Below are 12,603 nucleotides of genomic sequence, written 5' to 3' on the forward strand. Positions count from 1 at the left end.
TGCCAAGAGAGGGCTGCCCACCAAAACTCACGGACCAGGCAAAGAGGGCATTAATCAGAGAGGCAACAAAGAGACCAAAGATAACCCTGAAGGAGCTGCAAAGCTCCACAGCGGAGATTGGAGTATCTGTCCATAGGACCACTTTAAGCCGTACACTCCACAGATCTGGGTATTACAGGAGAGTGGCCAGAAAAAAGCCAATGCTTAAAGAAAAAAATAAGGAAACACTTTTGGTGTTCGCCTAAAGGCATGTGGGAGACCCCAAACATGTGGAAGGTACTCTGGTTAGATGAGACTAAAATGTTGCTTCTTGGCCATCAAGGAAAATGCTATGTCTGGCACAAACCCAACACCTCTCGTCACCCCAAAAATACCACCCCCACAGTGAAGCATGGTGGTGGCAGCATCATGCTGTGGGGATGTTTTTCATCGGCAGGGACTGGAAAACTGGTCAGAATTGAAGGAATGATGGATGGCGCTAAATACAGGGAATTTCTTGAGAGAAACCTGTTTCAGTCTTCCAGAGATTTGAGACTGGGACGGAGGTTCACCTTCCAGCAGGACAATGACCCTAAGCATACTTCTAAAGCAACACTCAAGTGGATTAAGGGAAAACATTTAAATGTCTTGGAATGGCCTAGTCAAAGCCCAGACCTCAATCCAATTGAGAATCTGTAGTATGACTTAAAGGTTGCTGTACAGCAGCGGAACCCATTCAACTTGAAGGAGCTGGAGCAGTTTTGCCTTGAAGAATGTGAAAAAATCCCAGGGGCTAGATGTGCCAAGCTTATAGAGACACCCTACGAGACTTGCGGCTGTAATTGCTGCAAAAGGTGGCTCTACAAAGTATTGACTTTGGGGGGGTGAATAGTTATGCACGCTCAAGTTCTCAGTTTTTTTGTCTTATTTCTTGTTTGTTTCACAATAAAAAAATATTTTGCATCTTCAAAGTGGTAGGCATATTGTGTAAATCAAATGATACAAACCCCCAATAAATACATTTTCATTCCAGGTTGTAAGGCAACAAAATAGGAAAAATGCCAAGGGAGTGAATACTTTCGCAAGCCACTGCACACACTCTATAGAGAGAGACTCAACATATACACACTATATAGATATATATATATATATATTGTGTTAGCTAATCCAAGTTGATCATTTTAAAAGGCTAATTGATCATTAGAAACCTTTTGCAATTATGTTAGCACAGCTGAAAACTGTGGTTCTGATTAAAGAAGCAATAAAACTGGCCTTTTTTAGATTAGTTGAGTATCTGGAGCATCAGCATTTGTGGGTTCGATTACAGGCTCAAAATGGCCAGAAACAAATAACTTTCTTCTGAAACTCCTCAGTCTATTCTTGTTCTGAGAAATGAAGGCTATTCCATGCGAGAAAATGCCAAGAAACTGAAGATCTCGTACAACGCTGTGTACTACTCCCTTCACAGAACAGCGCAAACTGGCTCTAACCAGAATAGAAAGAGGAGTGGGAGGCCCAGGTGCACAACTGAGCAAGAGGACAAGTACATTAGAGTGTCTAGTTTGAGAAACAGATGCCTCACAAGTCCTCAACTGGCAGCTTCATTAAATAGTACCCGCAAGGTCAACAATGAAGAGGCGATTCCAGGATGCTGTTCCTCTGTCCAGTGTCTGTGTTCTTTTGCCCATATTAATCTTTTATTTTTATTGGCCAGTCTGAGATATGGCATTTCTTTGCAACTCTGCAATACACACCCCTTGGCTTTTTCAACATTTTGTTGTGTTACAGTCTGCATTTAAAATGGATTATATTGAGATGTACCCTGGCCTACACACAATACCACATAATGTCAAAGGGAATTATGTTTTTAGACATTTTTACAAATTAATAAAAAATGTAAAGCTGAAATGTCTTAAGTCAATAAGTATTCAACCCCTTTGTTATGGCAAGCCTGAATAAGTTCAGGAGTGAAAATGTGCTGAACAAGTCACATAAGTTGCATGGACTCATTCTGTGTGCAATAATAGTGTTCAACATGATTTTTGCAGGACTACCTCATCTCTGTACCCCACACATACAATTATCTGTAAGGTCCCTCAGCCAAGCAATGAATTTCAAACACAGATTCAACCAAAAAGACCAGGGAGGTTTTCCAATGCCTCGCAAATAAGGGCACCTACTGGTAGGTGATTAAAAAAAAGCATATATTGAATATCCCTTAGAGCATGGTGAAGATATTAATTACACTTTGGATAGTATACTCCCAGTCACTACAAAGATACAGGCGCTCTTCCTAACTCAGTTGCCGAAGAGGAAGGAAACCGCTCAGGGATTTCACCATGAAGCTAATGATAACTTTAAAACAGATACAGAGTATAGTGGCTGTGATAGGATGAAAACTGAGGATGGATCAACAACATTGTAGTTACTCCACAATATTAATCTAATTGACATAGTCAAAAGAAGGAAGCTTGTACAGAATAAAAAAAGACTAAAAAAATGCATCCTGTTTGCAACAAGGCACTAAAGTAATACTGCAAAAAATGTGGCAAAGAAATTGACTTTGTTATGTTTGGGGAAAATCCAACACAACACATCACAGAGTACCACTCTTCACATTTTCAAGCATGGTGGTGGCTGCATCATGTTATGGGTATGCTTGTCATCAGCAAGGACTAGGGAGTTTTTTAGGATAAAAATAAATGGAATAGAGCTAAGCAGAGGCAAAATCTTAGAGGAAAACCTGGTTCAGTCTGCTTTCCAACAGACACCAGGATATAAATTCACCTTTCAGCATGACAATAACCTAAAACACAATGCCAAATATAGTTGCTTACCAAGACAACATTGAATTTCCTGAGTGGCACATCTATGGCAACACTTGGCTGTCTAGCAATGATCAACAACCAACTTGACAGAGCTCGAAGAATTTCAAAAAAAATAATGTGCAAATATTGTGCAATCCAGGTGTGCAAAGCTCTTCGAGACTTACCCCAGAAAGACTCACAGCTGTAATCGCTGCCAAAGGTGATTCTAACATGTATTGACTCAGGGGGTTGAATACTTATATAATCAAGATATAGTTGTGTGTTTTTCATGAATGTTTCACAAATAATATAATTTTTCTTCCACCTTGACATTAGAGTATTTTGTGTAGATCATTGACAATTAAATCAATTTTAATCCCACCTTGAAACACAACAAAACGTGGGAAAAGTAATGTGGTATGATTACTTTCTGAAGGCACTGTAGTTTCAGACACTTTTAGAGGGAGTGAGACAGTGAACTCATCAACTCAACACCATTTCATATCTGTCGCCCTCCAATTCCCCCCACTAACACCTCACCCAAATTACCCTGTAACGGTACACACACTCATCTTAGTTTTCAAGTTGGGAAATGTTAACATCATTTCCAAAGACGCAGCAACTGAGATAACTTCTCTACTACTCTCTCTCACTTTCTCTTCATATCCTCTCAGTCTCCACTCTATATCCCTCTTCACCTATCCCTCTGTCTCTCCTCTCCCTTCTCTCCTCCCTATCCTCTCTCCCAACTCTCCCTCCCTTTTCCCCCCTCTCTCCTCCAGATGTCTGCTACAGTGGGAGAGTCTGTGCGGCTGGACGTCGTCTGACACTTTTCACAACAATGATAACAACCTGCCGGCTACGTCCTTCAGCCGTCCGTCCCTGGGGATCTCACGCCCGCGCACAAGTCGAATGCACACACGACCACACTCACAAGTACACACAAACCCAGACGGACAAACCGACCCCCAGACTGATAAAAACTCCAAGTCATATTTATCAGAGTGGAAAGTGTGGAGCTAGCTTAAAGCCTCACTAATAGCAATCCAGCGTTTCATGTATATACCCACCAAACATTCAGGGACTAGTGTCTGCAGGTTTTCCTTTTTTCCTTTCAGTTAAGACCTAGACAACCAGGTGAGGGGAGTTCTTTACTAATGTAACCTGAATTCATCAATCAAGTACAAGGGAGGAGCAAAAACCTGCAGACACTCTGCCCTCCATGGAATGAGTTTGACACATTTTACATCTGTTCTGTCACATATTCCACATAGACCAGTTCCTACAAGCCCCTAAATAATTGCACATGTTTGTTCTATCCCGAGACCAGCACACCTGATTCAGGAGGGGCACAAGGACTAGGTGACAAAACACTGATTAAGACAATGCCAACACTAAGGTTTGTGTGTCTTTTGGGATTCTAGTAGTATTGACGTTCTCTTACTTTTCGTAGTCATGCTTGCAATAGAGCAGACGGTCTCTGCAGTAGCACGTCCCACTGAGTGCGCTCAGACACACCGCACACTTGACGCAGGTCTCGTGCCACGAGCGCTCGTTGACACGCAGCAGGAAGCGGTCGGCAATGGGCGACTCACACCCAGCACACACCTCGCCCCCTCCGCCCCTGTGTTCTGAACCTGAGGGGAGAGGGGGACACAAGGAGAATGGGGATACCTAGTCAGTTGCACAACTGAATGCATTCTACCCAAATATTGCTTCCGCATTTAACCCAACCCATCTGAATCAGTGAGGTGCGGGGGCTGCCTTAATCGAAGTCCACGTCATCGGGTATAGTGTGTGTGTGTGTGTGTGTGTGTGTGTGTGTGTGTGTGTGTGTGTGTGTGTGTGTGTGTGTGTGTGTGCGTGTGCGTGTGCGTGTTCAGACCTGTAAATGTCAAGAAGAGCTTGAAAAAAAAGAATACAATTCAGCATTACTTCCCAGCAAGGTCCAGGATTTTTTTTTTTATGACAAAAATAGTAATACAAATGATAAATACAAATAAAAATGTATCACATACCAAATGTATTACATATTTATCATATATTTATCCCATTTATAACATATAAAGTTGAGAATGTAAAAGTTTCTGTCACTATAACCTTTGAAATTTCAATGGATATTTATTGAATTATTAGACTATAATGCTAAAATCATGATGTGCCAGTCAGGCTCAAGACGTCAGTCCCATTTCACTCCTCACCGAATGGCGTGGAGGCTGGAGGCTGCTGAAGACATGATTGGGTCTCCTCTGTTTTCATCCTCCTTCCTTCGTCGTGTTCGCTGGACGAGAAGGAGGAAAAAGAAAGGGGACAGTTACCCTCTAAATATCAAGCGTACAGACAACAAGTGTGTAGAGGGAAAAAATAGAGGACAGATTGTCGTCGACGAAAAGTGAGAAAGAGAATATACCGTAAGGGGGAAATAAAACGCATCAAAAATCAATGAAAGAAAGACACGTAGGCTATAGGCCTAAACATGACCGTGGATATTATATTTCAGTGTCCTCTTGAAAACATATTTAACTTCCAATTTATAAATTAATTACATGAACAGTCGCCCTGCAATGCGCACATATTGCAACAGGAATAATATAGAATATAAATATTGCCGTGGATTGGATAAATGATTAGGAAATTAAATAAATGTGCTAGGCCTAATAGGCTACTCAATTCGGTCTACTCAACAGAGTTTTAAACACCTGACACACTGAGATTGAACGCTGGAGCCGAAGGTGGTGTGTGGCCCTATTCCTGTTTATTTACTTACATCATGTGATACCCGAAGTCAGATTGGGGGTGGAACCGGAGATCTGGCCTTGGCCTAATCTTGACCAAAAACTGGTCGGGATTTAAACCCCGTGACTGGAGGGTGGGGGGGTAATGTTGATAATGTTGTCAAATACAATTCATAGAAATTTAGGAAATCTATCTAAATTCCAACTAAAGCATGGGGATTCATTAATATACTTTGAATAATAATACCAATATTAATAATAATACGCTAATAATACTGTTAATAATAGAATAATACAAATAATAATAATATGATAATACATTTACTAATGGTGTGGTAGACTATAGAATTGTTCAATCACGACACTTAGTCTTGGATTTCTCAAGCCTATTCCATGAACACAAACTTAATCTACATAAATCGTGACATTTCAAGAATGCACTGTGTTCAATAGGCCTATTGAAACATAGCGAGAACATGTGTATTTATTAATTGACAATATTCCAAATCAAAGCGACATTAAGTTTGTTTTTTATGAATATTTATGATTAAGAACGCCTAAATCTAATTCCCGCCGATATCCTACATTTCGAAAGGAACTAACCGTTCTGAATGACCGATTTAATTTAAATATATTATTTAGGCTTGAAATGATCATTTATCAATTATTGGGTTATCAGATAACAATTCTTAATCGAATATGAAGCTTACCGTGGGCTACCTGTTAATGAAATGACCTGATAGACTTTCAAGATACATTTGCTCTCATTGGAGGAATGAGGGTGTCACTGCTTCGAATAAAAATAAAAGGAATTGAAAAAAAATTAAACCTGAAAAATCATCAAGAAATATGAATCATAATTGATGTAGGCTATAATGTAATTTACACCGTCATTACAAATCGAAATAATTATTAGGCCTATGTGTTGAATTAAGGATTGCAATCTCGAATAAAATAGCCTACTAAATCAAATAATCTAGGCCTATGCATGTGCATAGACTACAGAACTGTATCCAATAACTTCACAAATATGTATTTCAATTGATTATTATCCAAATGATCACAACAGTGATTACAAGATAGGCTATAATATTAGAAAACCACATAAACTAATAAAATCTCTTGAAAAACAAATAGGGAATATTATTTTGTTTTCCCGACCAACTGCTATAATGGACACTATCTGTCATAGAATGTGAGCCTTGTTGTTGCCTTGTTGTTGCCTTGTTCTTGCCTTGCTTGTGCCGAGGCGCGTGCGTCTCTATTCGTCTATTTCTGAGAGCACATAACTGATTGCAATTTCATGTCTATTATTCATAACTGTGTAAGGGTCATGCAGACTAATACTGTGGACCAGAACGGTATATCCATAAACTACTATCAAATCAAATCAAATTGTATTAGTCACATGCGCCGAATACAACAGGTGTAGACCTTACAGTGAAATGCTTACTTACGAGCCCCTAACCAACAATGCAGTTAAAAAAATAAAATACGAATAAGAAATAAAAGTAACAAGTATTTAAAGAGCAGCAGTAAAGTAACAATAGCGAGACTATATACAGGGGGGTACCCGTACAGAGTCAATGTGTGGGGGCACCGGTTAGTCGAGATAATCGAGGTAATATGTACATGTAGGTAGAGTTATTAAAGTGGCTATGCATAGATGATAACAACAGAGAGTAGCAGCGGTGTAAAAAAAAGGGGGGGGCAATGCAAATAGTCTGGGTAGCCATTTGAATAGATGTTCAGGAGTCTTATGGCTTGAGGGTAGAAGCTGTTTAGAAGCCTTTTGGACCTAGACTTGGCGCTCCGGTACCGCTTGCCATGCGAGAGAACAGTCTAGGATGGCTGGAGTCTTTGACTGGAGTCTATCCGATAAGCTTTACGTTATACCGATAATATACTGGACAAAACTGAAGGGGCACCTGGTTTAGTCTCATTTTGCGCCCCCTCTAAATAAAAAGCATAGGCCTATCAAAAGCTGTAGGCCCTGTGTAGTGACAGGGCTATCAAAGCTTTAAAATATGTTCTGTTAACACCAAAGTCCGGGGAATGTGCTCGGTAGGCCAAAAATTAAAGCGTTGTGTGAAGTTGTAGGTTAAGGTTAGGGTCAGGTAAGGTAAGGTTTATGGTTAAGGTTAGGGTAAGGTTTAGGGTAGGGATGTCACAAGGATCGCGGATAGCACTAACAATGAAAGATTGCCAGCAAATGCGGTGCATATAGGCTATGTCGTCGATTTTCTTGGAGCTATGTTATTACTGCATCATCATCACACGTTCACAATAAAGCTAATCACCATTTGATATCATATTTCCCCATTATATTCACATAACTAGGCTACCACTGCCTTTTTCAATTTGCGTCACCCTGTAGCCTATATTCTCCACAACATGTTGATATAAACATGTGTAGGCTACTGTTAGAAAAATATTTGTTTGGGATAAATAGTCTATTTCTTTATAGGCTAATACCAGCCCACATTTCTGCAACTCATTGGAGAGACATGCCTACATTCACATTTCGGACCATTGGCTCCAACCGAGGTTGTGGCTATTATCTCGATGAGGAGCGAGACTCAATCATCATCATCATCATCATCATCATCATCATCATCATACAGGTAGACATGGGAAAGGCCAGCGGTTTTCAAATCCCTCAACGGGGACCGCCAGATGTTCCACAGTCGTGTTGTAGCCCTGAACTAGTTTACCTCATCAAGGGCTTGATAATTAGTTGACAAGGTGAATGAGGTGTGCTAGCTCTTGAATAGTTGACATTTTGGAACGGGCTGGGGTCTCGGGGTTCCCGATGAGAGCTTTGAAAAGCCCTGAGATAGGCTATAATCATTTAAAAATATATATCGATAAGGACTAATGGTTTGCTATGGACCGCAAGCCTATAATAAGACAGAAAATCTATCTCGACAACTTTACCATTCAACAAAAGATTAAAGTAAAATATTACAAAACTATTTGGGTATTTAAAAGTAGGCAATGTTAAAGTTGATAGGCCTACAACTAGGAAATGATGTGGGCTAGTCAAATAGCAGATTAGGCTACAGGCGATATGCAACACATAACCTACACTTCGATACAAGTCAAACCTTTGGAGGAATTCCCATGAGCCTCAAATAATACCATCAAGAAACCGACGTAGGATCCCTCCTATTTCCAAGGGAGAATAAGACACGTAAAGAGGGTGGCCTGGTTAAATGTGATGAAAAATGTAGCACTTTATATTGGCAACATATCTGCAAATTGATGTTGGCAACGCACCGACAACCTGTCGACGCGTTCTGGATGTTGGCGGCGGACGCACATACCTTGAGGTGAAACACACTCCTTCCGAAACCTCTATCGGTAGCATTAAAATAACATAAGACTAGTCGGTCCGTGGACGTGCACGCGTCGTATAGTCCAACTCCAGACAGCGAATAGCAGCAAAATAGCTTAATGTAAAGGCAAACTATTCTATTGTGCTCTCGTTTCTCCCCGTCGCTCTGAAGCGGACTGTGCGCCCGGAGTTCGGTGTGCATAATACGGTGGAAGGAGGGGAGGGAGGAGAGGGGAGGGGGGAGCAGGAGAAACGGCGACTGTTCTTAAGGTGAGGGGGTGTATGACGTAGTGATAATGTGCTGTACTGGAATAAGGTGTTTGCATGTGGTGGAGATGGAGACTGGATAATAAGCAATCACCATCGGGTGATGAATGTTGTTCTTTTTAGATAAATTGGATTGTTTTTAACAAAACCATCAGGCATTAGCATTGACATTAAAATGACTTTCAATAAAATTCACAGTAGAAAAAAAATAAGCCATTGACCATCAATGCTTAGCTTACACATTATCTTATGAAAGAGTGCTGCTGCAATATAGGAACTTTTATAAGATTTTTTTTACATTTCAAACCTTATCCTACTTGGCTATACCCGTATTCTCAACTGTTGAGATGACGTAGAACTATTTTGATAGTTAGGCCTATTGAACAATGACAAGGCCACGGTTTCTCAAACTTGGTCATCGGGACCCCAAGTGGTGCACGTTTTGGTTTTTACCCTCACACTACACAGCTAACTCAAATAATCAACTAATCTTCAAGCTTTGATCATTTGAATCAGCTGTGTAGTGTTAAGGCAACAAAAAAAACGTGCACCTCTTGGGGTCCCGAGGACCGACTTTGGGAAACGCTGGACTAGGCCCTACTGTATGCATGAGCAACCTACACGTGTAAAGAGAAAGGGTTTCTAAACAATTAGAAACAAATGTTTTCCTACTTGCTAGATATAATAAGTGGTTGGTTTAACGTTTGGCCCCGTTTGTAAAAAAAAAAAAAAGCACTTTTCATGCGGTGAATTCTACTGCCGCCGTGTGGCAAGAGAGGTGGAGGCGAGTTGCCTACAGCCAGCCTACTGTTCTTACATGATGGTAAAGTCAGTCACACCGGCAATTCTATGAAATGCTTTCGTACAAAGTCCATACAGCAATTCATCTGACTGGAATTCATGTCAAATGGATCCAAATGTGGAAATAGTTGTAGTTAGAAGTTAATATGGAATAGATTACAAAAGGGAAGCTCAATGTAAGTACATTTTATGTGTGTTTATTCATAGAAATCTTACAGCATTCCAATGAGCTTCCTATAAAACGTAATAGAAAAATCACAGATGTACCGTTTGTTTACAGTAGAAGCCTGGCATTCACGTTTTTAGGGGAACAGCAAACCGTGCAGGAAACACTCCTGTCAGAGCTGGAGGGGGATAAACTTTTTACAGAATTCATCAAGAGGATGAGGTTATAGACAGAGATGTATTTTCCGGCCCTGTGACCGTAAGTGGGCAGTCGATCTAGCCTTTGTCTTTGTGTGTGCTTGCTGCATAAAGCATACTTCTCCCCACAACTCTCAAACTCTATCCAAATATTCAGAGCAGGTCAGAGAAACAGTTACAAATATTTCAGAGCAGTCCAGATTAACTTTACCAAAAAAAAAATCACATATTTGTCTGGTCCAAGTTTTACTGGAGAGAACCTTGACAGAGTAGTCCGTCTGTAGTCTGTAACTATGTCAGGAAGGACTCCAGAGAGAGAGAGAGAGAGAGAGAGAGAGAGAGAGAGAGAGAGAGTGTGCTTCCTCATTATAGGGGTTACAGTGAATCTGTGTTCCAAATGGAACCCTATTCTGAAACCTTCCATAGGGCACTGGTCAACAGTAATGTACTATTGGGAATGGAGTGCCATTTGGGATGGAAACACATGGACTTCTCCATAAAGGGGTTATTACAGGGATTCTCCTGCTATATTTAGGTTCTGGAGTCACTTCTTTACCAGAGCTGTCTGTTGGTTGCCGGCCCAATCCTGGCTTGTTAGAGATATAGTGTGTATTCATTAGTGCACACCGTACAGTAGCAAAACGTTTCACAATGAAAACAAGTTCCGGTATTACTTTATAATGAATCCATGTAACAAAGCATTTATAATGGATTAGTAAATAGTTCAAGCATAATTTATTAATCATTACTCATTCATTCAATTGTGTAATCATTAGTTAAGTATTTTTGCGTGGCCTGATCTAAAGTGTGGGCTATTCATACTTTATGAATGCTTTGAGTGACCAGTGTAATTTCTCATTAAAAGATGGCCATGCCATTCATTGGTAGACATTCTAGCAGTACCTGCTGCAGGTCTCAAAATGCCCCCCTTAGAACATATCAATGGTTAAACAATAATCACACAATACAGAGGATGTTTAAATATATTGAACATTTTATTCCAAAACGGTCACACTGTTGTAATAGTGCGATGTGTAACTTCAGACACACTATGCTGAGTAGAATAATGTTTTTTTTTGGTCTGAAAATGCTAACAGTGACATTTCTACCAAAACCAAAGTGTGGAGCAGTCAGTCTACAGACAGCATGCGAGGTAGCGAAACAAATATCTGAATTTATAATTTAGCTGAATTATCCCATTATGTTTAAAGAGTTACTACATTTTAAAGACGGGAAGCATTCAAAAGTTATACATGTAACATTTCAATCTGCAAATCATACATGGAACATATCTACCTCAATCACATAGGCCTATCAGTAGTAGTGAATGACGAGAGAGAACAACCGATCTGGCCAGCTGTTGTGTGTAGGCTACATCTCCCCGTTTTATGACTCGTTTGCGTTTGTGAGGTTGACGAGATTAGCAAAACATTCACGTTACAATAGAGGGCTGCATTTCTGTGCGAGACAGGGCGGAGTGAGCTGGGTCACATAAGCCTAAAAGAACATCGCGGGACTGCAGTTGGGTTCGGGACCAGTTCTTGCAGTAGCGGGTGGGAGTCGGACAGAAAGCCAGCAGTGGTATGAAAAACTGCTGGTGAGGGCGAGAGCCTGTCTGGTGCAGACCTCTACAGTACACCTCTTCCTCGTGTCCTTGCAACAGTTGTTTTACAACAGTTTTCGTGAATAAAATGTTTGATATATTTCCTTAAAGGCCCACTGCAGTCAAACACTAGATTTTCCTGTGTTTTATATATACTGCTCAAAAAAATAAAGGGAACACTTAAACAACACATCCTAGATCTGAATGAAAGAAATAATCTTATTAAATACTTTTTTCTTTACATAGTTGAATGTGCTGACAACAAAATCACACAAAAATAATCAATGGAAATCCAATTTATCAACCCATGGAGGTCTGGATTTGGAGTCACACTCAAAATTAAAGTGGAAAACCACACTACAGGCTGATCCAACTTTGATGTAATGTCCTTAAAACAAGTCAAAATGAGGCTCAGTAGTGTGTGTGGCCTCCACGTGCCTGTATGACCTCCCTACAACGCCTGGGCATGCTCCTGATGAGGTGGCGGATGGTCTCCTGAGGGATCTCCTCCCAGACCTGGACTAAAGCATCCGCCAACTCCTGGACAGTCTGTGGTGCAACGTGGCGTTGGTGGATGGAGCGAGACATGATGTCCCAGATGTGCTCAATTGGATTCAGGTCTGGGGAACGGGCGGGCCAGTCCATAGCATCAATGCCTTCCTCTTGCAGGAACTGCTGACACACTCCAGCCACATGAGGTCTAGCATTGTC

The 12,603-nt window shown here is 40.7% G+C and overlaps 1 protein-coding gene across 2 annotated transcripts in view; it reads right to left on the reverse strand.

Moving 5' to 3' along the window:
• lmx1al (LIM homeobox transcription factor 1, alpha-like) overlaps positions 1 to 9,225 on the reverse strand; it is a 29,471-nt gene extending 20,246 nt beyond the window's left edge. The window contains exons 1-3 of one of the 2 annotated variants that reach the window (XM_029727253.1): positions 8,848 to 9,225; positions 4,988 to 5,067; positions 4,231 to 4,423 (exon numbers count right to left, since the gene is read on the reverse strand). In XM_029727253.1, coding sequence (XP_029583113.1) covers positions 4,231 to 4,423; positions 4,988 to 5,067; positions 8,848 to 8,891 — 317 coding nt within the window. In that variant the 5' untranslated portion in view covers positions 8,892 to 9,225. Of the gene's footprint in view, positions 1 to 4,230; positions 4,424 to 4,987; positions 5,068 to 8,628; positions 8,738 to 8,847 lie in introns of those variants that run through there. The other variant, XM_029727254.1, reaches the window with a different exon arrangement.
• Between the last annotated feature and the right edge of the window lie 3,378 nt (positions 9,226 to 12,603).

Source organism: Salmo trutta, chromosome 32 (genome assembly GCF_901001165.1).
Source record: "Salmo trutta chromosome 32, fSalTru1.1, whole genome shotgun sequence".
Lineage (NCBI taxonomy): Eukaryota > Metazoa > Chordata > Actinopteri > Salmoniformes > Salmonidae > Salmo > Salmo trutta.